The 25101-nt window shown below is 42.8% G+C and overlaps 1 protein-coding gene across 1 annotated transcript in view; it reads left to right on the top strand.

Moving 5' to 3' along the window:
* ryr3 (ryanodine receptor 3) overlaps window positions 1–25101 on the top strand; it is a 181780-nt gene that overhangs the window by 96820 nt on the left and 59859 nt on the right. The window contains exons 40-45 of the mRNA XM_079525534.1: window positions 11165–11438; window positions 12619–12733; window positions 15502–15634; window positions 20647–20750; window positions 21511–21646; window positions 22574–22757. Of these exons, the coding sequence (XP_079381660.1) occupies window positions 11165–11438; window positions 12619–12733; window positions 15502–15634; window positions 20647–20750; window positions 21511–21646; window positions 22574–22757 (946 nt within the window). The remainder of the gene's footprint in view (window positions 1–11164; window positions 11439–12618; window positions 12734–15501; window positions 15635–20646; window positions 20751–21510; window positions 21647–22573; window positions 22758–25101) is intronic.

Below are 25101 nucleotides of genomic sequence, written 5' to 3'. Positions count from 1 at the left end.
ATTGAAGACGTGAGTCACTTAGCCTGTCAATATACACATAGTTTCCACTCGGAATGAAGCGATTTGAAACTATGTACATACTGTGTATCTTATCATAAAAACGTCTATCTGAAGACGTGAGTTACGAATACCTGGTATGAATAAATACTGTGTTACAGTTCCCCCAATATAAAACAAATCAAATACACACAGACGGAATCAAAGAATAGTCCGGAGATTTGTTTAGATTGTACCAGCAAAATGAGATATTTATTATATCGAAATACTGTTACAACATACTTGTCATATACTCAAATAAAAACATAGCAAGAACGGGCGCGTCAGGGTTAATCCAATTCGGACATTAGCCATAAAGAATTAACCATGCGCATTGAAAATATACTATTTGGTAGACTGTGGTATAGTTGCTTCTGACTAGTCTGCACATGAGTTGTGCAAAATAACCAAGGGCAAACGTTATAAAGTCCAGTCTTACTCAAATAACAATTTCAACTATAGGTCCGTTCAGTTTACAAGCACAATGCAAAGATAGTTTTAGGAAGAAGAAAGAGGGAAGAGGCGCGAGGAGAGGCTCTGGTTGGCGTCACTTTCAGATTTAAATGACAAAACTAAGTCAAAAGGGTAGCTAACCCTATCATTAGTTATCATGTCGTTCTGGGAGCTTGAATGTTATCAAATACATCCTTGACCAACCTTTCTGATGATGAAACCTCAGCGGCGCTCGGAAACTGGATACCAGGGTTAAGTTGACAAAATTAGTTTCCAGCGCGGCACGCGAGTGTATCTTTACTCTCTGTCTTTAGTTAAGGTATAAAGTATGAAAGTCGATCAAATCGTTTCATATGGAAACCCACAAGTGGTAAACGGGACCGCTCTAAGTCCTGAGTTTCGCGGAGGTGCAGCCCCCCGGCTGCCGGTAAAAGAACGCACCGGCTGATGTGGTTCAGCCAGCGTCTCGACCAAAATGAGCAACGTGTCTTGGGTGACACACGTTATATTGAAAAGGGGTCTCAAACTAAATTAGGCGTTTTCCTTTGTCTAACTCCAAATCCAGTTTTAACCAGTTTTAGTTGGAGTCAACAGAATTGTTTATCTAGCGTTTACGGCCCACAGGAAGAGGGAAAGACGCTGTCCTGTGCACCTATCACTCTCTCCTTATCGCTGAGCCATCTCCTCTTTCAAGCGTTAGTACACAGATGTGTGCGCACACACACACACACACACACACACACACACACACACACACACACACACACACACACACACACACACACTCTCCCCTCAGCCTCGCTCACTCATTTTACATGTTCCATAGTTTCCATATGTCAACAGGTAGAAAATGATTATATTGAGAACAAAAACAGGGAGCATGTATTGCTGATTGGAGTATCAGTGGTGCGTGCGTGTGTTGTAATGTAACGAGGTAGGACACCCCATCTTGGTCCATCCTGTGAGAGTTCATCTCTCGGTCAGACCTGGGTCTGACCCTGGGTCGTGTCCTGATAGTCACCTCTCTCTTTCTCTTATTCGGTCTGTGGTCTCTCAAAAACCCCCCTTTGCTGTCAGGTTAATCCAGGGGTGGTTGATTGTTAATTCAGTTTGTAGACAAACGGGCGCATCTGGCACTTTTAGCAAGCCAGTGTAAGGGAGGAATGTTACTCCTTTTCACCTCACCATTGGGGCGTCTCTCTGATCTTACTTGCTCAGAGCGACACCGGTACTTGGGGGGAGGGAATCTGGTCCTCTTCCATTGTTCGGTTCAACTTGCATAATTGTCAATTACAAACCCTCCCAATGTCAGGCTACATATCCCCTCTCTAGGATAAATGAAGAGACAACGTTCGTGGACCTTCGTTTGGCCTAGTTACATATCCTGACCTCCATTCGGGACAAGATGTCAAGTTGAGGCCAATGGGGTGTCTGTCTTGCCCATAGGGCCCCTTTTTCGACAGTGGGGTCGCGTTCCCCTGTAGTGGTGTCAATGTTCGTAGCACTCCCTTGGATGCCCAGGGTAGCACCTGTGACACAGGGGAAAAGGAAGAAAGGCAGTGTCTGTACGGTCGTTTCAGGTAGGTGTAGAGTTCTGCTGGGTGCAGAGTAGATTCCATGAGAGAGAGTGACACAGGTGACAGTGTCTGTAATGTCATCAGGCCTCCCCGGGCACGACCATACGCTCCCAGGGGAAACAACACAATGTCAATTCATTCAAAACACTGTCATTCAGGTGGGTGCCAGGTTCCGCTAGTCACGGAGCAGCATCCATGAGAGAGAGAAACAGGAGACAGTGTCTGAAGGTCATTCAGGCTTCCCCGAGCACGACATACGCTCCCAGGGGAAACAAAACAATGTCAGTTCATTCAAAACACTGTCATTTAGCTGGGTGTAATGCCCTCCAGTCATGGCGTAGCATTCATGTGGGGAAGAAAGAGCGGACAGGAGACAGTGTCTGTAGTGTCATCCAGGCGGATGCAAGGTTCCGCTAGGCGCGGGGTAACATCCATGTGAGGGAGAGAGAGGCAGGAGGCAGTGTCTGTAATGTCATTCAGGTGGGGGTAAGGCTTCCCCGAGCACGACCATACGCTCCCAGGGGAAACACAACAATGTCAAAACATGTCATTGCTGGCAGGTCAAAGTGTTATTGACCACATCATGCACCCAAAACGACATGGTTTCTCCTAAGTCATTTTACACTGAGCTCTCTACTCCTATTGATAAAGTTGTACTGGTCTAACCAGGGTGATAGAGAAGAGAAAAGTGGAACAAGGGCCAGAGTAGAAGAGAGGAAATAATACTTTCGTTTGTTAAAATAAAATTCAAACGATAACAGACTATAAGGAGCAAATGGCTCAACGTCTAGTGGGAATAATTATTTTGTCTGGTAAAAACAAACAAACGAAAAAACTAAGGAGCAATGGCTCACACTCTAATGGTAGAAAACAAAACAGTAACTACATTTTGTGACCACAGGTGGTTTAGCAGGCTAGTGCACCTACAGGTTTGAATTCATTCCGCTAGCGAGGTTGATGTTTGATCATGTCTCACACCGAGTCAGGAAACGGAACAAAAGGTCAACCCTCTATCTTAGGAAGCATTATTCTGCACAGGCACTTTGAGGTCGTTTTTATAATAATAAAACAAGAAAATGTAAACAAAAATTACTAATGGTGTGTGTGTTACACATACCAAGTGATCATCCCGTTTCGGTAGGGGAGGAGGTTTCTTACTGTTTCACGGGAAACAGGGTCCTATGTTGCTTAAACTATTTAGGCGAGAAACTCAATAGGCTAGGCACAACACAGCTAAGAGTTCTACAATGTAGAGCAGCCAACAAGGCACAGGGGACCTGTGCCTGCCGGTGAGTTCTCTCGCCTTGGTTTTGGTCTCAGAGTCTGTCAGTTCGGTGATTGTCTGGGGCGTGTGTAATTTGATTTGGTTTCGGTGTACCCATTTTGTCACTGGCTTGCCTTGGCCTTTCCCGATTTGTATCTTATAGGCTATCGGGGAAAACTTGTCCACTATATGGTACAGGCCTTTCCATTTGGGGAGGGACCTATTGTTCATCCCCTCTTGGTGAGCAAAAGTGGAACACCGAACCAAATCCCTTACTTGGAGCTGGTCCTGCGAGGGCCTTTTGCCATAGTGGGCTTTCTTGACCTCCATGCTCTTTGCCAAGTTCTTCTGAGAAGATCTGGCAAATGGTCCAATCCAATCTATCTGCAGATCTGCCCATGGGAACATAATTCCCCTCTCTTGTAAGGGTGTTCTCGGGGTTGGACTTGAAGGTTGGAACTGACAGCACGTCAAACAACCTTTCACATAATGAACCACGTCTTGGTACATTTTGGGCCAATAGGCCATCTGGCACAACTCATCGCAGGTTGCCTCGACACCTCGGTGTACAGCAGTTGGGGAGTTGTGGCCGAAGCTTAATAGTACCCCCCTGTGGTGCTGGGGTATAACTAGACGCGGAGAAGTATATGAATCAACAGCATACACCAACAGACCATTGCTCAGTGACATGTAGTCGCTTGACAACAGTAGTTGTGTTAGGTACTCTGTTGAGTCCCTGTCTGTGTCAGGGATAGGTGTTGGTGTGTCCCCAGCAAGGAGCGCCATCATGTGGGCTAGGGCTGGGTCAGCCGCCTGTAATGACACTAGATCAAAGTCTCTTTTCACAGGGGCCGTCGTCCCATCAGGGGACCGTTGGTCCCGCTGCAGTAACGCAGGGATTTTGCCAATGACCGGAATGGTCAGGCTGGAATCATAGAAGTCAGTGCTTATCAACAAACCCAAGTCTGTTCCTTCGCACAAAGTGACGTCGGTATCCAGCCGGTTGGTCACCAATGGGTCTGTAGACCTTCCTTCCACATCCAAAATGGGTGTGCCTTGGAAAGTCAGACTTTGCCTTAACTGGGCATCTCTCCCCCCTAAAGGAGGAGTCCCCGGTGGGGAATTAGTGCCCTGTAAGCAAGTTATTTCCAGCTGTGCCTCCACGAGGTCACTGTTGGTCTGTTGAAACTGGGTAAACTGCGCCTTGAGGTCGGCGATCTCTCGTTTAGCCCTACTCAACTTACTATCTGTGGTGGCTAGCTTGATGACAATATCAGTCAAGCGAGCCTGTGTCTTTCGTAACTCAAGTTCATCAGTCAAGTCTTTTATCTGCTGCCGAGACCTGGCATTTGCCTCCACGTTAGCTTTGGCTGCTAAGCAATCAAGCTCATGTAACCGGACTAAGTTTGCCAATACATGCCCAGCTAATTTCTCGCGTTCTGCCTCAGTGTAAAGTCTTGATTCAGCATGAGCACTAGCTAAAGTTTGGAGATTTGAAAGGACCGTGTCTGCATCTATTTGACCGACGTTAGGAATGTCAGAGTCTGTCAGACTAAGCATCTTTCTTATAGCTACGCAAGAATCCATGCTCCCTGTTCGTGTAGCTGGCTAACAGCACAGTATGCTTCTAAGCCGCAACAATTCTGTCAACAGACAGCGGTAGGAAACAATGCAACAACCACGCTCCCTCGCTGCCTCTCAGGTAAAAACAGCACTGTGGTCCTCAATTTGGTTTGAGGACAATTGTGCACAAGTGAAAAGGCTATATCGTTTGTGTTATTATTCCTGCCCCTAACCCCCCTTTTTATTAACACCCTTAGTTCCTTTTGCAAGGAAGGGAGGGAGTGAATAAAAATTAAAAAGGGAATAAACACAAAAAAAAAAAAATTGAATTAAAAATCTCAAACTGTAAATGTCCAAAATTAAAATAATTAATTAAACCCAATCAGTCAATTGCCTGATCAACCAAACCTCAAAGGTTTAATCAACCACACATCCAACCAAACGGAAATAACCAATTAAACCAGCAAGCTAATTGCCTGGTCGATCAAAACCTCAAAAGGTTGTTAGATCCACCACTCACTTAGCCAGAAGGTTATTTCGAGCCTTAAATTTTAAATGCCACCAAGGAATGACTGAATCCCTTGAAATTCACACTCCTAATGACAAAATGGTATTAATTAAGTAAACTCAACAATTGAATTGCCTGGTCAATTAAAAAAATCAACCACACACTTAAACAGAGTTTATTTTAAAAATCCCAGCGTCCAACGAGAGATCGGAATGAATCATTAAAATAATTAAGTCAATCCCCATCTCAAAATTGGAACTGTAATCTTCAAAACAAACCCATTTGAGCATAACGGGCCAATGAATCGACTGAAATCCTGAAAGATTTTAAAACGACCAGTCAACCAAAGTCCACCTTAAAAATTTAAAGTCAAATGATAATGCCTGAAATAAGCTAGGGCAGGGGTGTGATTAAAACGAATAACAAAAGACCTGTATCCCTTAAACAAAACAAGCTTGATTTTGCACAGAACAAAGGCTATGCAAATTTAGAGAATGCTCCAATTTTGTCCAAGGCACAGGCCGTAAATAGCAGAAACGTTTCACTTACGCACCACAAAATCAATTATCCACAACCGAATTTGCCTGAAATGAGCGTAAAAGAGGGTTTACGTGAGTTACCACAACACCACGCTATATGTTTACAAACACAAGCAAACAACGCAAAATGTCCCCACAGCAGTGAGGTAATTAATGAGCTACCAGTATATGCGAACTTAATGAGTGTATTTTGACACGCAAAATAACGTCCCCACCAAGTGCAAAGATTAAGAGGTGTTAATCTTCGTCAAGCAGCAAAACACACGACCATGCATGTGCCCTCTTACAGCTCACATAGTGAAGCTAATGTTATGACACGTGTGACACCAGCGACGGCCACTAGATGGGGCGGCACGCCTTACTTGTATCACAACAACGTGTCAGTAGGCTGGACACCAAGTGTCACGGCCTGAGACCCCCACCTCTCAGGGCGGAGTTCAGACGGGGGAAATCAAGATGGCGATTTTGCAATCTGGCTGGAAGCAGCGTCCCACAAGTACAGCGGAAACGCCCCACGTCACCAATTTCCAAAATGGCGACCTCGCAAAGTCGCAAAACACAATGGCCAGAGTCCCCCGAACATTAGATGGTTTCACACTGTCTTTTGACCAACGTCACACCAAGTATAACGCTGCTTGAACCGTATGGGCCCCGTAAAAGCAATCAAGCCAACGACCAGACAGTATAGATCTGTTTACTCTCCTGATTTAAAAACTCGATACCTCAAAAAGCGGCACACTAATGGAGACACTTAAGTCTAAATTCATACTAAACCAATGGTCTTTCTGTAATCCCGTGAGCCGTTTTATAGTAAAGAGAGAATTCTCAGGTTCCACTTGACAATAGCGCAAAATACACGCTATACGAATCTAATCGCTTAGTCAAGTGGCAAACATTCGTTGCTGAAATGACCCATGAATAGCTTACATTATGGGTACAGTGCAACTGGGCGTTAGGAAACAGAATCTCTTAAACGATAGCCCACTTTTTATTAATTACGCTCCAGTAAATAGTAATCCCGTTTCTGCAGAAACCTGGGACCTAAATGTCGGAGGATATTCAAACGTAATGTTCTAGGTTCCAGCCACGGTCACAGCGTGAGACGCGGATCAAACCATTTACTCTAAAAACAACTCTAAAAAAAAACAACCTCGATTCCAATTACATGTACACTAATTTCTCTCACATCGAAGGGTCTTATATAACACAGTAAACCAGTGCCTCACACGGGGCACCATTATGTAGGGATTATTAGGCAAGATTATGATGTCAATTAGCCAGAAATCAAATGTAACCCCGACTCGCCAGCGAATCAAATACACATTTAATTCCTATCTACTTGCATCTCATTAACGTCCAATTGAAGACGTGAGTCACTTAGCCTGTCAATATACACATAGTTTCCACTCGGAATGAAGCGATTTGAAACTATGTACATACTGTGTATCTTATCATAAAAACGTCTATCTGAAGACGTGAGTTACGAATACCTGGTATGAATAAATACTGTGTTACAGTTCCCCCAATATAAAACAAATCAAATACACACAGACGGAATCAAAGAATAGTCCGGAGATTTGTTTAGATTGTACCAGCAAAATGAGATATTTATTATATCGAAATACTGTTACAACATACTTGTCATATACTCAAATAAAAACATAGCAAGAACGGGCGCGTCAGGGTTAATCCAATTCGGACATTAGCCATAAAGAATTAACCATGCGCATTGAAAATATACTATTTGGTAGACTGTGGTATAGTTGCTTCTGACTAGTCTGCACATGAGTTGTGCAAAATAGCCAAGGGCAAACGTTATAAAGTCCAGTCTTACTCAAATAACAATTTCAACTATAGGTCCGTTCAGTTTACAAGCACAATGCAAAGATAGTTTTAGGAAGAAGAAAGAGGGAAGAGGCGCGAGGAGAGGCTCTGGTTGGCGTCACTTTCAGATTTAAATGACAAAACTAAGTCAAAAGGGTAGCTAACCCTATCATTAGTTATCATGTCGTTCTGGGAGCTTGAATGTTATCAAATACATCCTTGACCAACCTTTCTGATGATGAAACCTCAGCGGCGCTCGGAAACTGGATACCAGGGTTAAGTTGACAAAATTAGTTTCCAGCGCGGCACGCGAGTGTATCTTTACTCGTCCGTCTTTAGTTAAGGTATAAAGTATGAAAGTCGATCAAATCGTTTCATATGGAAACCCACAAGTGGTAAACGGGACCGCTCTAAGTCCTGAGTTTCGCGGAGGTGCAGCCCCCCGGCTGCCGGTAAAAGAACGCACCGGCTGATGTGGTTCAGCCAGCGTCTCGACCAAAATGAGCAACGTGTCTTGGGTGACACACGTTATATTGAAAAGGGGTCTCAAACTAAATTAGGCGTTTTCCTTTGTCTAACTCCAAATCCAGTTTTAACCAGTTTTAGTTGGAGTCAACAGAATTGTTTATCTAGCGTTTACGGCCCACAGGAAGAGGGAAAGACGCTGTCCTGTGCACCTATCACTCTCTCCTTATCGCTGAGCCATCTCCTCTTTCAAGCGTTAGTACACAGATGTGTGCGCACACGCGCACACACACACACACACACACACACACACACACACACACACACACACACACACACACACACACACACACACACACACTCTCCCCTCAGCCTCGCTCACTCATTTTACATGTTCCATAGTTTCCATATGTCAACAGGTAGAAAATGATTATATTGAGAACAAAAACAGGGAGCATGTATTGCTGATTGGAGTATCAGTGGTGCGTGCGTGTGTTGTAATGTAACGAGGTAGGACACCCCATCTTGGTCCATCCTGTGAGAGTTCATCTCTCGGTCAGACCTGGGTCTGACCCTGGGTCGTGTCCTGATAGTCACCTCTCTCTTTCTCTTATTCGGTCTGTGGTCTCTCAAAAACCCCCCTTTGCTGTCAGGTTAATCCAGGGGTGGTTGATTGTTAATTCAGTTTGTAGACAAACGGGCGCATCTGGCACTTTTAGCAAGCCAGTGTAAGGGAGGAATGTTACTCCTTTTCACCTCACCATTGGGGCGTCTCTCTGATCTTACTTGCTCAGAGCGACACCGGTACTTGGGGGGAGGGAATCTGGTCCTCTTCCATTGTTCGGTTCAACTTGCATAATTGTCAATTACAAACCCTCCCAATGTCAGGCTACAACTGGTTAGTGAACTATGACATTGTACACATTTAATGTAACCGTAAGGGTCATTTGGTTCCATTTGTGGTTCACTATCTGTACTATATGCCTGCACTTCTGGAATACTGCAGTAACAGTAGTAGTAATTATTTAGTCACAAACTCATGTTAATAGTTACATTTAACCACTTTTCAACCTATCTTCATATAATAGGTCCTTACTAATAATCATGATAAAATGACAACAAAAAATTCTACTCAGTCTGTGTCTCATAGGAGGGTTGTGGGCAGTTCAGAAACCCGTCCACCAGTGACATCATCATTAGGCTTTTTTTTTTTAAACAATATTTTTTTACAAAAATGTTTAGATTTTTATTATTTTCGCATTGCAACTTTGCAGGACTAGAAAGCCTGCAGTTTCTATTAGCTTGAATTCCCCATCGATGATGTCACTGGTGGACGGGTTTCTGAACTGCCCACAGCCCTCCTATGACACACAGATAGTGAGTAGAAAATAATGGTGCCATTTTATCATGATTATTAGTGAGGACCTATTATATTTGAAAAGACAGCATTAACCCTTTAACTAAAAAATAGCTCAAATCTACAAGGACACAATTATGGGCTCCATTTTCGTCACCGCTAAACCCCTTATCCCTAAACTTCTTTGCCTTTTTTTACTATTTTGCTAAACATTTTTTAATAGTTGAAATGGCCAGTCTACAAGCTCACAACATGTCAATGTAGATTGGCTAGTTGAACTATTCAAAAATGTTTTTCAAAATGGTAAAACAAAGGCAAAGTAGTTTAGGGATAAGGGGTTTAGTGGTGACGAAAATGGAGCCCAATGTGTTGCAATGCAACGATGAAGTCGGGCATTCATTTATTTAAATCATGGGTCTCTGCCCGATACCAACGATATGCATTAAAGTGGTTGACATCATTGTTCTAAATTAATCCAGTCCACTAACACAAGGCCTTCATCATACTACTGTAAGGTTCCCTTTTTGCACATAACATGCTGTACATTGCAGTACTGTACAGTACAGTACAATGGATATGTTCCGTGGCCAACAGTAAAGCACTGTGGATGTACGGGGCAGTTCCCAGGTGTGACGGAGTATAAATGAGTAAGTGTGATGTGGGGCAATTGTTCTGGGATAACATAATATACACACCCTAGATGCTGACCCGACATCCCGCAATAAATGAAGTTAAAAGCAGGGCAACTGCTGACCTTGATCATTTGCACCATCTGCCAATGTGGCTCTGCCCTCTAATGTCCTGAATATAGCTCACGCTGTGATATAGCAGCAGCAAAATCAAGTCTATTAAGTCAAACCTGTTGGACCGTGAACCTGTGTCTGAAGGTATAATTGGGTATTCTTCATGGGAGAGCACAGAGGGGAACACATGAGGCAGTCTTATGGGTAACAAGTCAAGTACGTTAGTAATGTCTGTTGTGCTGCTGGCCTTGTGCATTATTCTAAGCCTGTACGTGTGCACACAGTCAGTGTGGCCTGGCATTGAACAAAACACTATAGTAATCCCTTGTTATATAACCAATGGCTGTACAAAACATTGTTTTATTGTTTAGAACATAAAGTAATCTCTTTCACCTTATTTATGTGTGTGTCAATGTGTGTGTGTATTGATTCATGTCAGGAATGTACCGTAATGTCAACCCAGCTACAGAGCCCTGAGTCAGCTAATACACTAAATACAACATAATCCCTTCACGACCATCAGCTCTGAAAACAACACTTTGTTTTGTGGTGTTGTTTTTTCTCTCTCTCTCTCTCTGGTCGTTGTTGTAAATGTGGCATATTTTCACTCAGCACAACATTAAATCCCATTTTGAACACAAGAGGTACAAAGAAAGATGGACTGCATTTGCAGGCTGCTGTTGACACAGTCTCATTAACCATTTGAACCCTAGGGTCCCTATTCTGGGCAATACACATTATATATTTTAGGTGACAGACTGTAGTAGTATTCAATACCTTCGATGTCCCATGACTTATGGAGTGTGACTTAGTTGTCCCCTCTTGTCCTCTCCAGCCAACCTGAAGGAGCTCATCTCTCAGACCATGGCCAGCTGGGCCCAGGAGTGCCACATCCAGGATGCGGAGCTGGTGCGGGTCATGTTCAGCCTGCTGAGGAGGCAGTACGACGGCATCGGCGAGCTGTTGCGCGCCATGAGGAAGACCTACACCATCAGCGCCGCCTCCGTGCAGGACGCCATCAACCTGCTGGCCTCTCTGGGTCAGATCCGCTCTCTGCTGTCCGTACGCATGGGCAAGGAGGAGGAGAAGCTCATGATCGATGGGCTGGGGTGAGGGGCCGACACGCACCCGTTTCATTGGTGGGGAACGTTCGCCGAAAATAGCTGATCTACAAGCTCACAACCTGGCTCAGCAGGGCACGTTGTGAGCTTGTAGATCAGCTATATTTGGCAAAGAGATTTGGTTGTAAAGGTGGGAAAAGAGTGGACCAATACAGAGCCGACCGCGTTGAACTACGTTTTAGTTTACTAAGTATAGAGGTTTTAAGTGGTTAAAGACAGGGCAACAGATCATTTTACTATAAAAGAATGATGCCAGCACTCACGCACCGTTTCCCCCAGGTACTTATTTTATTTTACGTATAAAGTAAACACACAACATACAATCAAATGGATACATTTTGGCTCAATGCCTTCCTCTCTTTCCACAACGGTTTACGCCTAGGAAGGCAGTGAGCCGAAATGCATTCGGTTGATTTGCAGGTGCATGTTTATTTATTTAAAATAAAGTAAAATAAAATGTAATTCAAATAAAAGAAGTACCTGAGGGACACATCGTGAGTGCTGGCATCATTCTCTTATACTTACTTCTGGAGCCGTGCACCTGCAAGTTTGTTTTGTTTATGTTTGACTGTAGTTGTGTGCTCGCATTTCTAGTTTCAACAGATACTTTTAAACACTGGAAATTGAACTAATTTGAAAAATAAAAACGGTAACTATGTTATCTCACAATAAATATGTAATCATTTGAACAGCTAAATCCAGTTAATACACCTCCGTCACCATACTCAATGCTTTGACATCAGGAGTGGAAGAAGTGCCTTTGCTTGACCACACCACTCAAAAATACAGGGACACTTATACAGTATATTATCACTACACAATGTACACATTACATTTTATATTTAACAGTAGAATGGCTTCCAGAGCATTGCAATTTGCAAATATCTGTTTTGAAATGCTAGACATTTACAATGTACATTTTTAAATATGCCACAATTGTAATAACAAAAACTGATACTGTTGTTCAGATATGGCATAGTACTATGTATATATCTGAAACTACACTGTTGCTTTACACTCCTAATACTTTGTATTGCAATTAGCATAATTAGCCAATCTGTGCAATGTGTTGTGATCTTGTAGATCTGCTTGTCTTTTATATAGCCTATAATAACATAATATAGGGTTGCCAGGTTGAAAGTGGTTTATACTTTGTTCCTTTTGCTAGTGACATCATGAACAACAAGGTGTTCTACCAGCACCCCAACCTGATGAGAGTTCTGGGCATGCATGAGACCGTCATGGAGGTCATGGTCAACGTGCTGGGCGGTGACAAGTCACAGGTAGGACATGCATGAGACCGTCATGGAGGTCATGGTCAACGTGCTGGGCGGTGACAAGTCACAGGTAGGACATGCATGAGACCGCCATGGAGGTCATGGTCAACGTGCTGGGCGGTGACAAGTCACAGGTAGGACATGCATGAGACCGTCATGGAGGTCATGGTCAACGTGCTGGGCGGTGACAAGTCACAGGTAGGACAGCTGCGTCTCAACAGACATGGGAGGACTTTACAATGTCCCCTAGTCTAAATTGGTTGCTGTGCAGTTTAAAATGATAGTAATAGCTTGCACAGCTATTGAGCTGTGCCGGGATTATATGAGCCAGTAATTAGGATGAGGCGTGATGCTGTGAGCTTAAGGACACAATACAAGAGTTATCTGTGAAGGAATTTTAGATCACAACGTACCCACTGAGATGGAATATAGCTCATTTTAGTTTTGTGTTTGACTTAAGGACATAGGCTACAACATGAATTTTAAAATCAGAAGCTTGTCTGATATAGGTATTATTGAAGGCAGAAATGTACCTTAACACATTGAGAGCCCACGCAAAACTGCCCAATATCACTTTCACCTAGAAAATCCATTCACATTTTTTTATAATTCAGCTGACTGTGGAGACACATGCTGGAACTTTTTACTTTGAAATGTTTTATAGTTTCTGAGTTATTTAATTTAAACGCCAAATGCATTCTCAATGGCGAAAACACAAACTTTGGCAACACGTGTTAAAAAAAAAAAAAAAAAAGTGTTTTGATTTTTGTGATTTTTTTTTAATAAAAAAGAAATTGCGCACGTTGCGCAATACCCATGACGTCCACAGACGTTTTGGGCACAAAATGTGTTAATACCAATGGATTGGCTCCTGGACTACCGTCTAATTTATGCTTCATCATACGATGGCGGTGTGAAGCGTAAATAGCAGCATCTATAAATCTCACAACACGTCGCATCAGCGACGTGAGCTTAATATATACTGTAAATGTGTTACTTTCGGCCTGTGGCGCCGTCATACGAATCAGGCTTAAGCTTGCCTTGCGTGTAAGCCTGTAAGAGTTTTACATAATGTGCAAGTGGGTTTACTCATGTGGGCCAGCATAAGTGAAAGGTAATCATATTTTACCACAGCTTGTCAGCCCACCATCCGCTACAATTACAAATAAACAAGCAGCTCAGGAAATCGGAGCCCGACTATCCCCTGACTATCCCCCGACTATCCCCTGACTATCCCCTGACTATCCCCTTCGAAATTTGCAAATACAATTACATGATATTAATTAATATTAATTTGTCTATTCCAACATTTTGCATTACACCTGTCACGTTGTAATAGACAGATTGTCTGACAGTTATTAGGAGAGTACTTTATAAGAAGTATAGCATTACTACCATACTATTCAGATTATTAGCTCTGTTTTTACCATTATTCTATACAACCAGAAATATATCGTTCATCAAGAATGTATTCTTAGGGCGCAAGACGGAGATCACCGCCAAGTTCAAGTGCATGGTCAGTTGCCCGAGACAGAGATTGATAAAAACGACTTTTAATGATATCAAAACCGGTCCCATCGCTCCACAGCCTAGGAGCCCTTGTTGCCCAATCCTCGGTGTTGCACAACAGTGACACGTCATCGAAAATGTTCCCTGCCTGTTTAGCGGACGACAACAAAAATCTTAAAACGTTCATAACTCGCGATCTAAATCATCCCGTCTAATTATGAAAAAATATCCTGTGTTAGACGGCGCTCTGCGGTCCAGTCGCTAGTCGCAATAGATTTATTCTTACCTCCCGTTGTTGTCGATCGACTCTAGAGTCGTGTGGCTATTGTTAGCTGCTACACAGACATTCACAACAACGTCCGGTCCGCCGGTAAAAGTGGTCCGGGCGCTATAAATGATGGGCACATTTTATTAATGGATTAAATAGGCCCGAGCCCTCAAGGTGTTAATACATAAGCAGTGAAAGGCTAGTGTAGCAAGACTGTGCCAACAGCAGCACAACAATCAACTTGTGTGAAGTGAGGGGCGCCCAGTGTATTTATATCGGCCACATGATTTCATCCTCAAAAATAATGAATACTATTTTTTGAGTGGTATAAACCGCTCCTACAACTGGCTTTGTTAGTTTACGTGTCTGTCTGTCTGTGCTTAAAAAATGAGCACGGTTGCTATGGTCACCCAGTTCACACGGGTGTGATTTCATTACGTCAGACATTACGTCAGACCACAGCTGATCAGTCTATATAAGACCTTACACCACTCAGTTCACACGGGTGTGATTTTTATAGACACACTCAGTAATAGAGATCCTCCCCTCCAACCCAAGATCAACAAGCCAAGAGCAACAACCTAATACTCACAGCTACAAGGGTAATGTTGCCAGGGGGTGACGTGGGTATACGCAGGGTGAGCAGATTGCTGTAGCTACACCTCGCAGGCCTGTCCTTTTTGGGCAGCGCTGAAAGAGGGTGGAAGGGATAGCTGTGATTTAGTGACATGCTGATGAGTGCCAAGAGCCAAGTGTGAATTGGATCATAGTGGAGTATCTCAGACACATAGGCATCAGGGCGGCTGTCAAGCTTTCGATCTATCTGACCCTGGCAATCTCATCACATAGCCAGTGACATAAATCTCATGCCTGTTTAATTATACTTGATGACACTTACAGTATCAGTGCTATAGCTTGTAGTATGAAAAGTCAGGTTTAATACTGTATATGAATTTGCCAGCTTCATGTTGTTCTGTCTTTTTTTTTTTTTTTACAGGAGATTGCTTTCCCCAGGATGGTGGCCAGCTGTTGTCGTTTCTTGTGCTACTTCTGTCGTATCAGCCGGCAGAACCAGAAGGCCATGTTCGACCACCTCAGCTATCTGCTGGAGAACAGCAGTGTGGGCCTTGGTAAGCAGAAACACACAATAATAAATAAAGTGGCCTGTAGTTGGGTAATATCTGATACTAACGTGGCCGCGGAGAGCAAAGGTCCGTTTCTCAGTGGATTTGTCATCTATGAAGGTTAAACAAATTTAGCACCCATGCCCCTCGCAAAAATGCAGGAGCCCCAAATCCATATGGCCACCATTATCAACCTGTTAAGGCTCATTTTGCTTTAAGTAGCATGTGACATGTCAAACTAGGGGGCTTTCATGATTCTGAATCCATTCCAAGCATTAGTTTTGCACAAAAAACACTCCTTGGGCTAAATTCGGCCATAGCCACTTGCCCAAATGTGCCCAAATGTGATGACCTCATCACATTTGGGGTGACGGCTATGGACGTTTTTATCCCAAGGAGTGTTTTTGTGCAAAACTAATGCTTGGAATGGATTCAGAATCATGAACACGCCCTAGTTTGACACGTCACATATACACCTATGCTACTTAAAGATAATTAAATTTAGAAATGTTTGCCTTATTGTGCCTTAACAGTTTGTTAATGGTGGCCATATGGATTTGGGGCTCTCACGAATTTTGCCCGCATTTTTGCGAGGGGCATGGAGGCTTTGTTTTTTGTTTTTTAACCTTCATAGATGATAAATTGACTGAGAAATGGACATTTGCTCTCCGCGGTCACGGAAGTATCAGATTATATTACTCACACTTTTCCACCGGGAACGTTGTTTGATACAATCAGACTTTTCTCTTTGGATGTATGGCCTGTCAAGACCAGAAAGTAGTTTTTTGCCACTCGGTAGGCGTTCCCGCATCACTGCCGGGTACGATGATGTCACACGCATAGCCTCTATTGCTGAATATTTGTTGTAATGTAATGTATGCCATTCTGCGAATGATCTTCAACCATATATTTTTATCAAAAGCAAACCCATTTATTTGTTATTTCATGAACGTGTAGGGATGAAGTTGAAGGTAATCTTTAAACACATTTAAGACAGGGAATCAGCTTGTGGAAATTATACAAATTGAATCGTAGCCTCCATTTGGCCATAACTCAATGGGTAGAGAGCCTGCCTGATAATGTAAATGGAATCATAGCTTCCATCAGGCTTGCATTTGGCCATAGCTGAATGGGTAGAGAGTCAACCTGGGAAGCAGAAGGTCCCCCCCCCCCCGCCACACACACACACACACACATACCTTCATTTGATAAGCATTAGAACTTCTTGCAAGCTCAACAAACATTGTTTCCAGTTCCCCAAGTATGCTGCCTGCATTAGTCCAGCCATAAACTCATCCATGAATGAGCAATATTTTCATTGACAAAATCTCTGTGTCCCTCCCTACTACTTAGATGAACTGTTAGCCAGTATTATAAATATATAGCCCTATCTTCACTTTTTGTCATTGGAGGTTTCAAGGGGCTGATAATTATTATTTTTTTTAAATCCCTTTTCCATAAATGTTGGAATACACTACTTACTGTTAAAATCCCCTCTGAGATCTGCCAAATCTTTGCTCACCCGTTTGCGTCGGCCTGTGTGGCTTTTATGTCAGAATATATTGCGTTCATGCTGGCTTGCAGGCACGCCATGGTGTTCTGTTCTGATCCCATGCTGTCGTTGTTTCTTCTCCGTCGTTTGTTTTTCTTTCTTTAACAGTCTGGTGGTTGATTTATTTTTAGCCTTTCGTTGGTCTTCCGTTGGTCCTCCACCATTTTAAAATTTTACTTAAGAATGTTTAAATTAGGGGCAGTGCCGGTCTGCTGTATACGCGAACTACATGACCGCCCAGGGCCCTGGGAGTTGCTAGAAGATGTCCTCAAAGTCACGCATCCAACAAGCTTTGACCTGAGCAGATTGAACTTTCCGTTCCAGAGATAATGGCCAAAACATCTTGAAAACGGCCACGCCACTTTCCGTTTTCTATAATTACACAGGCTAGGAAGGTTGGACGGCGATGAACTAGATAACTGAGTAAAGTTCACTTTGAGCTGCATCCAACTCATCCACTTCAATTTCCGTCTGCCTTACCGTTAGGCCGGCAGTTGAAGTGAGGTTTTTGGGGGTAGTAGATTTTTAGTATAATACAGAGATATTGTTTAAGTAATTAATGGTTATTATTAACTCATAACCTGCCACTAAAACGCCTGGGCGCTATTGGCTACCGCCACATATAGACTCTTGTTCTATTTCGCTTGGAAAACAAGACACCCCCCCCCCCCCCCCCCCCCCCAAAAAAAGAGTTAGCGAAAAGCGGCTAAAGCTAATGTGATCCTCGTCTATTTAAGAGTCTTCAGAAGCATTAATATTTTAACCGTCCGGTAACCGGGATTTAGTATTGAGCCACTGACATTGGCACATTGTTCAATCCAGCTCAATCTCAGAGGCGGTCATTTGCGCTACGCGAACTACACAACTGTGTATAGAGCCCCGAGAGGTAGAGGCCCAGACGAGCTGCCCCCGAAAAATGAACATTGCAGCCTGTTCCGTAATCCGTAGAAGTTGATTTCTTCCCCAATAGTAAAAGTACGCAGTCAGTTTGAGGGGGCCGAGCGTCGCTTCCTCCTCCCGGCAGTGACATGGCCTCCTCCCGTCAGTGATGGGAGGAGGAAGCGACACTCGGCCGACGGGGGCCCCCTCAAACCCGCCAGCGTGCGTTATGTTGCGTAAAACAACAACACACCACCAGCCTGGACATAGGGAATATAAGCAAAACTTCATATTTACCCTGCTCTGTAACCAACAAAAGTGTGTTCTTACATCCTCCATTTCACGATTTCAGGAATCGGTGAGTAAATTGCTAATATGAAAGTTTTCTTACTACATTCTGCACTGCATCACAGGGATGATGCGCCCGCAGCATTGGTTGCATTGTCGTCAATTAATCTGCCTTTAAAAAGTTCTAATATGTTGTTGTACAAATGTTAACCAAGTAACACCATGTAACAACGTGGTCAACAGCACTATTTGCAAATGTGGGCTACATTTTGTCACGAAGACAAAAATATGCTGTTGATGAATGAGCTTGTAGATAAATATTTTTTGGGATAATCACAGATAGCTCTCCTGGCAAAAATGATTGTTTGGCAATTAATACCAACTGAAATTACAACAAATAGGCTTCCTCTATGTCATTACATCAACGTCGTAGACATGTTCTCTGATTGAATCATGTTGGTTTGTTCGTTTGCCTTTGTACTTGACTGAGTGACTGCAACCACCACCATGAAACGAATTTACCCCAGTGAAGCTCAAAAGAAAAAAGCAGAAATACCCATATCAGAGGAGAGAGAGCAAGAGGAAGTGTTGCACCAGGACAGAGCTAATGTAGTAGATGACGCTGACAGTGAGGCTGTAACTACTAGTACAGTAGGTCTATAAGTGAGGCTGCTGCTATTGATACTAGCCTAGGGCTGCTGCTAGCACCAGTGTTACGAAGGCTTTCACTTAGAGCTCCATATATGGGGATAACCTATAGTCCCATATATGGAGACAACGGCGATATCCAGCGCTGACATCATATTAACGTATTAAAGAGAGAGAGAGAGAGAGAGAGAGAGAGAGAGAGAGAGAGAGAGAGAGAGGGGGGAGAGACGGCCGTGCTGGGCAGGACTGATGAGTCATTGGGCTCCGCCTGACTGAGAGAGGAGAGTTTCTTCACGCTCTCTGGAGATTGCAGTACACTACTTACTGATGTTCAAACACACACGCACACTTGAATGAAGTTCGATGGATGAAGCTGTGAGATTGCTCATCCACTTCTGCCTACTGTAGCTGTTGATGTAATAGTCATATAAGAGGAGTGTGGATTTGAATGGCGGTTTGGTACTGTTAGGGTGATGCTAATGGGTTCATCTATTGTTTTGCTGGAGGATAAATGTCTAGTACTTTATTACTTCAATTAACGGTTGTTCAAAATGAACAGCTCGTGGACACAGGAAATAATTGCACATAGTTGGAAATAGAAGCTTGGTCAACACAGTGAGGAATTAGAAACTAGGGCGAATAATGAGAAGAGATTGATTATGGGAGCTCTGATGGAAATTAGGGGTGCAACAGTTCAATCCATTTATTCTATTATTTAAAAATCACACCCTTGTGAAGTGAGGGGCACTCTTATCATACACCATCATACAGTATATCATCTCATTCCGGCCTATCACAATACCCTTCACCTTTGTCTTCAATGTCTGTGTGTACACACACAAACACTCAAAGCGGACCATTAATTGTCAATGGCATTCAATGTTTGTGTTAAGACATGTTTGTGCTTACACAAACCCTCAAAGCTGGACATGGGAGGGGCTAGTGCCCCTCAAAAAATCAACAATGGTCAATGATCCCATTCCACATGGGTTGTTGATTTTTTCTTCTTTGGAACATGGTATTTCTTCATCAATATTCCATTGATATAGCGATAATTTCCACACTGAGTAATTTATGTGGTTGAAATTATCCAAATGTGCATGTACTTTCAAAGGGAAATGTTAATAATATATAATATATATAATAATCAGAAACTCTTGTTAAATTATTACTTCCCAGACTAGTGAATTTAGAATATTCAAATTGGCCGCATTCTAGATAAATAACTATACCAAATATATTTGAAGGTTAAACGTTATCTAAGTTGGGCAATGTAAGAACAAAGTATTGTTCCATGGATAGAACGAATAAAGGGATTTTTATCAAGCAGTTCATTGTATAATCCTTCATTCTGAGTTTGTGCGAATGGAACCAAATTGACTTTTGGGTCTGTTCCATTTGTATTACACAGTGTTGTTCCATTTGAATTTGACTGTGTGTGTGTGTGTGTGTGTGCATGCAGAATGTGAACCTCACATTCTGGGGACAACTGATGGGAGTGAAAGGGACAGAGCAGCTAAAAGTCTCTGCACATGTCAAAAGACTGCCCCCTGCTGTAAGTAGAGAGAAAACCGTGTGTGTGTGTGTGTGTGTGTGTGTGTGTGTGTGTGTGTGTGTGTGTGTGTGTGTGTGTGTGTGTGCGTGCGTGCAGCCTGTGAAGCCATGAGGGGATCCACTCCACTGGACGTTGCAGCGTCTTCAGTGATGGACAACAACAGCCTGGCACTGGCCCTGGAGGAGCCAGACCTGGAGAAGGTTTGATACAGTCATGTTGAACAAATTAAGAAATATATTATATAATATTTTGTGTGTGCGTGTGTGCAAACTGTGCATGTGTGTGTGCGTGAGTGCTGATGCATCCATATTACACAGTAAAATCGTCAGTTTTGATAGAACTCTGAAAGTGTTTTTTACACTTTCAGAGTTATATTTACACTATGGATTTCACTGTATAATACTGGACAGTGTTCAAATGGTTGATATCTCATGTTGGTATTAGACCCTGAAAATAGTCTGGGCACTGGTATAATGAATAGACTCTTTGTCACACGTCGTATACAGTATTAAAAAAAACCATTTGAGTTACAGTGAATATAATTTAGAATAGGCATAAGACAGCTCATCGCAATGAAAAATGGCCGTTTCCAGACAAGTTGAATAAGCTAGCTCAGCAACGTGCTTTCGAGCTGTCACTTTTGACACTGGCAGAGAAATGACAGAGTGGACCATTGCAATGCCCAAGGGCAGAATAAGCACTGCCTGTGTGGTCCTCCTGTACTGTGAAATCCTCAGTGTTATTTTTACTGTGATGGTGTAATGAATCCATTTGGTTACATCTGTAACCCTGTGTCACAAATTGATACATTTAACACTGAGGATTTTACTGCGTGGAATTGTGTGTGTGTGTGTGTGTGTGTGTGTGTGTGTGTGTGTGTGCGTGTGCGTGTGCGTGTGCGCGTGCGTGCGTGCGTGCGTGCGTGCGTGCGTGCGTGCGTGCGTGCGTGCGTGCGTTTAGGTGGTGAGATACCTGGCAGGTTGTGGTCTACAGAGCTGTGCTATGCTTGTTGCAAAGGGTTACCCAGACTTGGGCTGGAATCCCATAGAGGGAGAGCGCTACCTGTCTTTCCTGCGATTCACCGTCTTCAGCAATGGTGTGTATAAGATAAATGCATGCTGTATAGTAAATGGTAAATAAATGGTGCATTACATTCACCCATTCATACACCGATGGCAGCGGAAACCATGCAAGGCACCAAACAGCACATCGGGAGCAATTCATTAGGGGTTCAGTGTCTTGCTCAAGGACACTTTGACAGTGACTCTGGGGGAGCCCGGGTTCGAACTATAGTATTTGCTAATGCTGTGACAGTGGTGGAAGATGTACTCTATTTCTTTTTCTTTAGTAAAAGTAGCGAGTAAAAGTCCTGATTTCAAAATTGTATTGAGTAAACGTTAAAAAAGAGTATTGGAATGAAAACAGTAAAAGTACTCACACAAACCTTTTCGCATAATAGCAGATATACAAGGTCACAACGTGTTGTGGTGCGACGCGTTCTGAGCTTGTAGATCGGTTATTTTCTAATAGCCGAAGTAATAACAAATGCACAGATTATTTTTGTAAAAATATACAAATGAAAACAAATCTACAAACTAGTAACTAAAGTTGTCAAATATTGGAGTAGAGTAAAAAGCACAAGTTTGGCCCTGTGAGGTAGTGAAGTAGAAATATAAAAGAATATATACATTTTCAACAAAACTACCTCAAAATTGTACATACACTACTTTCCACCACTGTGCTGTGACAACTGAGTTTCCTTCTGGATCAACAAAGCTCTGTCTAAGAATACATTTTAAGTACAAGTTTTTTCGTATAACTGTTCAAAATCATCAGCGCGCGTGTGTGTGTGTGTGTGTGTGTGTGTGTGTGTGTGTGACTGTGTGTGCGTGTGCATGTGCGTGCCCTTTGTGCATAAATTATTCTTTTCAATCCATCTGTGTATTGTCTGTACTACGCGTTCATTCTAAGTGTGTATCTGTACTTTCAACTGGCACGCTGCATGAATGAACTTGACTTCCAGGTGAGAGCGTGGAGGAGAACTCCAACGTGGTGGTGAAGCTGCTCATCCGCCGTCCCGAGTGTTTTGGCCCGGCGCTGAGAGGCGAGGGGGGCCAGGGTCTGCTGGCCGCCATGCTGGAGGCCATTAAAATCTCTGAGAACCCTGCCCTCGACCTACCCACTGTACCCAGCACGGTCAATACCGGGTAGGACCTTATTGATTATACACTTTAAACTGAGTGTGTGTGTGCGCGTCCGTGCATTGATGCTTGTGATTGGATGCTTCACTGCCAAAGACGCTATATTACGTTCAATGGTCTTTTCAGTGGTTTAAGATAATATCATTGGGTAGAATTGTTACTACAGTAGGTAGATTTGCTGAAAAAACACATTTCTCTCAATTTCTCTGTGGCGGTGCATCACGAGTCTCACAACCGGCTCAGGGTCGGCCTGACTCTGGGTAAAGGTTGCTCGCAGGTTGCTGGCAGTGTAGGAAGTTAGTTGGTTCAAATTATTCAAGGCAATTCACTTTTATCACAAGATGAACAAATATAATGATATTGATTTATGCATTGCAAACAAGGCAACAGCCTCATTATAGTTGTCTCGCATCACTTCGTGGTTCAGAACTCAAAGTTCTGAGCCACAACAATTCTAGCTTGACTGCCTTCTGTTTATACCTGATGAATAATTCTGTTCTTTTGATGGTTACTGCTGACAAAATGACTTCAAAATAATTTTGTCCAGTTTAACTTCTAGATTTAAAACTGTTTACAGGCAATATTTTTTATTTTCTCTGTTAATTTAGCCCACTGTATCAAAAGTACAGTACAATCAAGTCTCCTTCTCTTGTCTTCCTATGTTATGTCTGTCGAGTATGATACGCAGCAATGGATACACCACAGGATCATTTTCTATGCGTTATTGACATTTAGGTTGAACCAGTCTTGGCTGAGTTTCCCAAAGAGCCTGTCGGCTGCTGGCTGCCGTGCAGCCAATCAGGCACTATGCCCATTTTAGGAAACACGACAGCATAGACATATAGACATACTGTACATAGACTAGAGCACAGCCATACGTGTCCTCATTGCACGTAAGGCCTCCCGCATGAATAAATGTATACTGTAGAAGCAAAGCCGTTTCCCTAAAGCCTTTATAGTCTACCGCACACCTGTAATCTGTGGCAGTAGTAAAACCATTCGCAGAGATAGGTGTGATGTGGACAGTGGTGACTTTCTTCATCTCATTTAAATATAAAAATGTCGTAATTAAATTAATATTTGTATCTCAGCATCATCTAGATTTCAAAATTCGGCTAATTATAACTCCATGCGCTGTCTTCATTTTGCTGCTGTTTCGACCGCGGCCAAAATAACAGATCTACAAGCTCTCGACAGCCATGGCACAGTGTATTAATGGCATGTATGTCTATTTTTTTGGAAAGGCGCGCCACATTACGCAAACATGAACCACCCGAATCTTTGTTTAATTTCGAAATTCATATATATTTAAACACCACCACTCACCATAATCTCCCTCTCCTCTCTCTCTCTCTCTCTCTCCTCTCTCTCCCTCTCTCTCTCTCTCCCTCTCCCTCTCTCTCTCTCTCTCTCTCTCTCTCTCTCTCCATGGTGACAAATGGTGACTGTCTTCATCTAATTTAAATATAAACACTTCGAAATTAAACAAACATGTTTGGGCCTACTTCAGCATCAAAGAAATTCAATTGCCATATATATATATATATATATATATATATATATATACACCTTCATGTCGACAAGGTAAATGTAAGCCTCAGGCCGCCCTGGTAGGCCACACTTCATTTCAGTGCCTTATAAGGAAAGTTACGTGGCAGATCTATGCACGGAATATCTAGCTCACAGTGCCCCTAAGAACCACACGCCCACTCACTATGCATATTTCCATTGGGAAACTCAGCCCTTGATGTTGGGAAGGTATGCATCCATTAACCACTTTGAACCTGGTGTCCCTATTTTGGGCATGTCATTATACATTTTTTACATCATTATAACATTATTACATCTAAATGCGATGCCTTGTGAGCCTTTTTTGTGCTATTCATCATGCGACCAAGTATAATAAATACTCCAAAGTACAAATACCTGGAAACTGTACTTAAGTAAATCAGTACTAAGTATTTGTACTTTCCTTCTATATTGTTTCTAAACCTAAAGTGAGTCACGTCCACCAGACCATTCTTTGTGATATACTGTAATTAGTATTATACCCTTAAATGCTGAAAATGTCAATATGAATACAAGCCATTCTCCAGCTCTACCAGCATCAGCAGTTTCTTAGATATATAGGCACAGTGGTGGAGTTACTGCTGTACTCCCACTAATTGCTTTCATAGAGAGTTCTAACACCACAGGGCCTACTGTAAATGCTGTCTCAGAGTTTTCCACCTCACACATTCAAAGAAATCTACTACAAGCTAATAAATCTTTAATCGAACCATTTAATCAGCTGCACATTCCGACAAAGAAGAAGTAGAGATGGTCATTATTACCTGAAGTATCTCTGTAG

This window comes from Electrona antarctica (assembly GCF_951216825.1).
Source record: "Electrona antarctica genome assembly, chromosome: 17".
Taxonomy (NCBI): Eukaryota; Metazoa; Chordata; class Actinopteri; order Myctophiformes; family Myctophidae; genus Electrona; species Electrona antarctica.
Note: the sequence above shows the minus strand (reverse complement) of the source record. Positions and strands in the feature narration are given on the sequence as shown.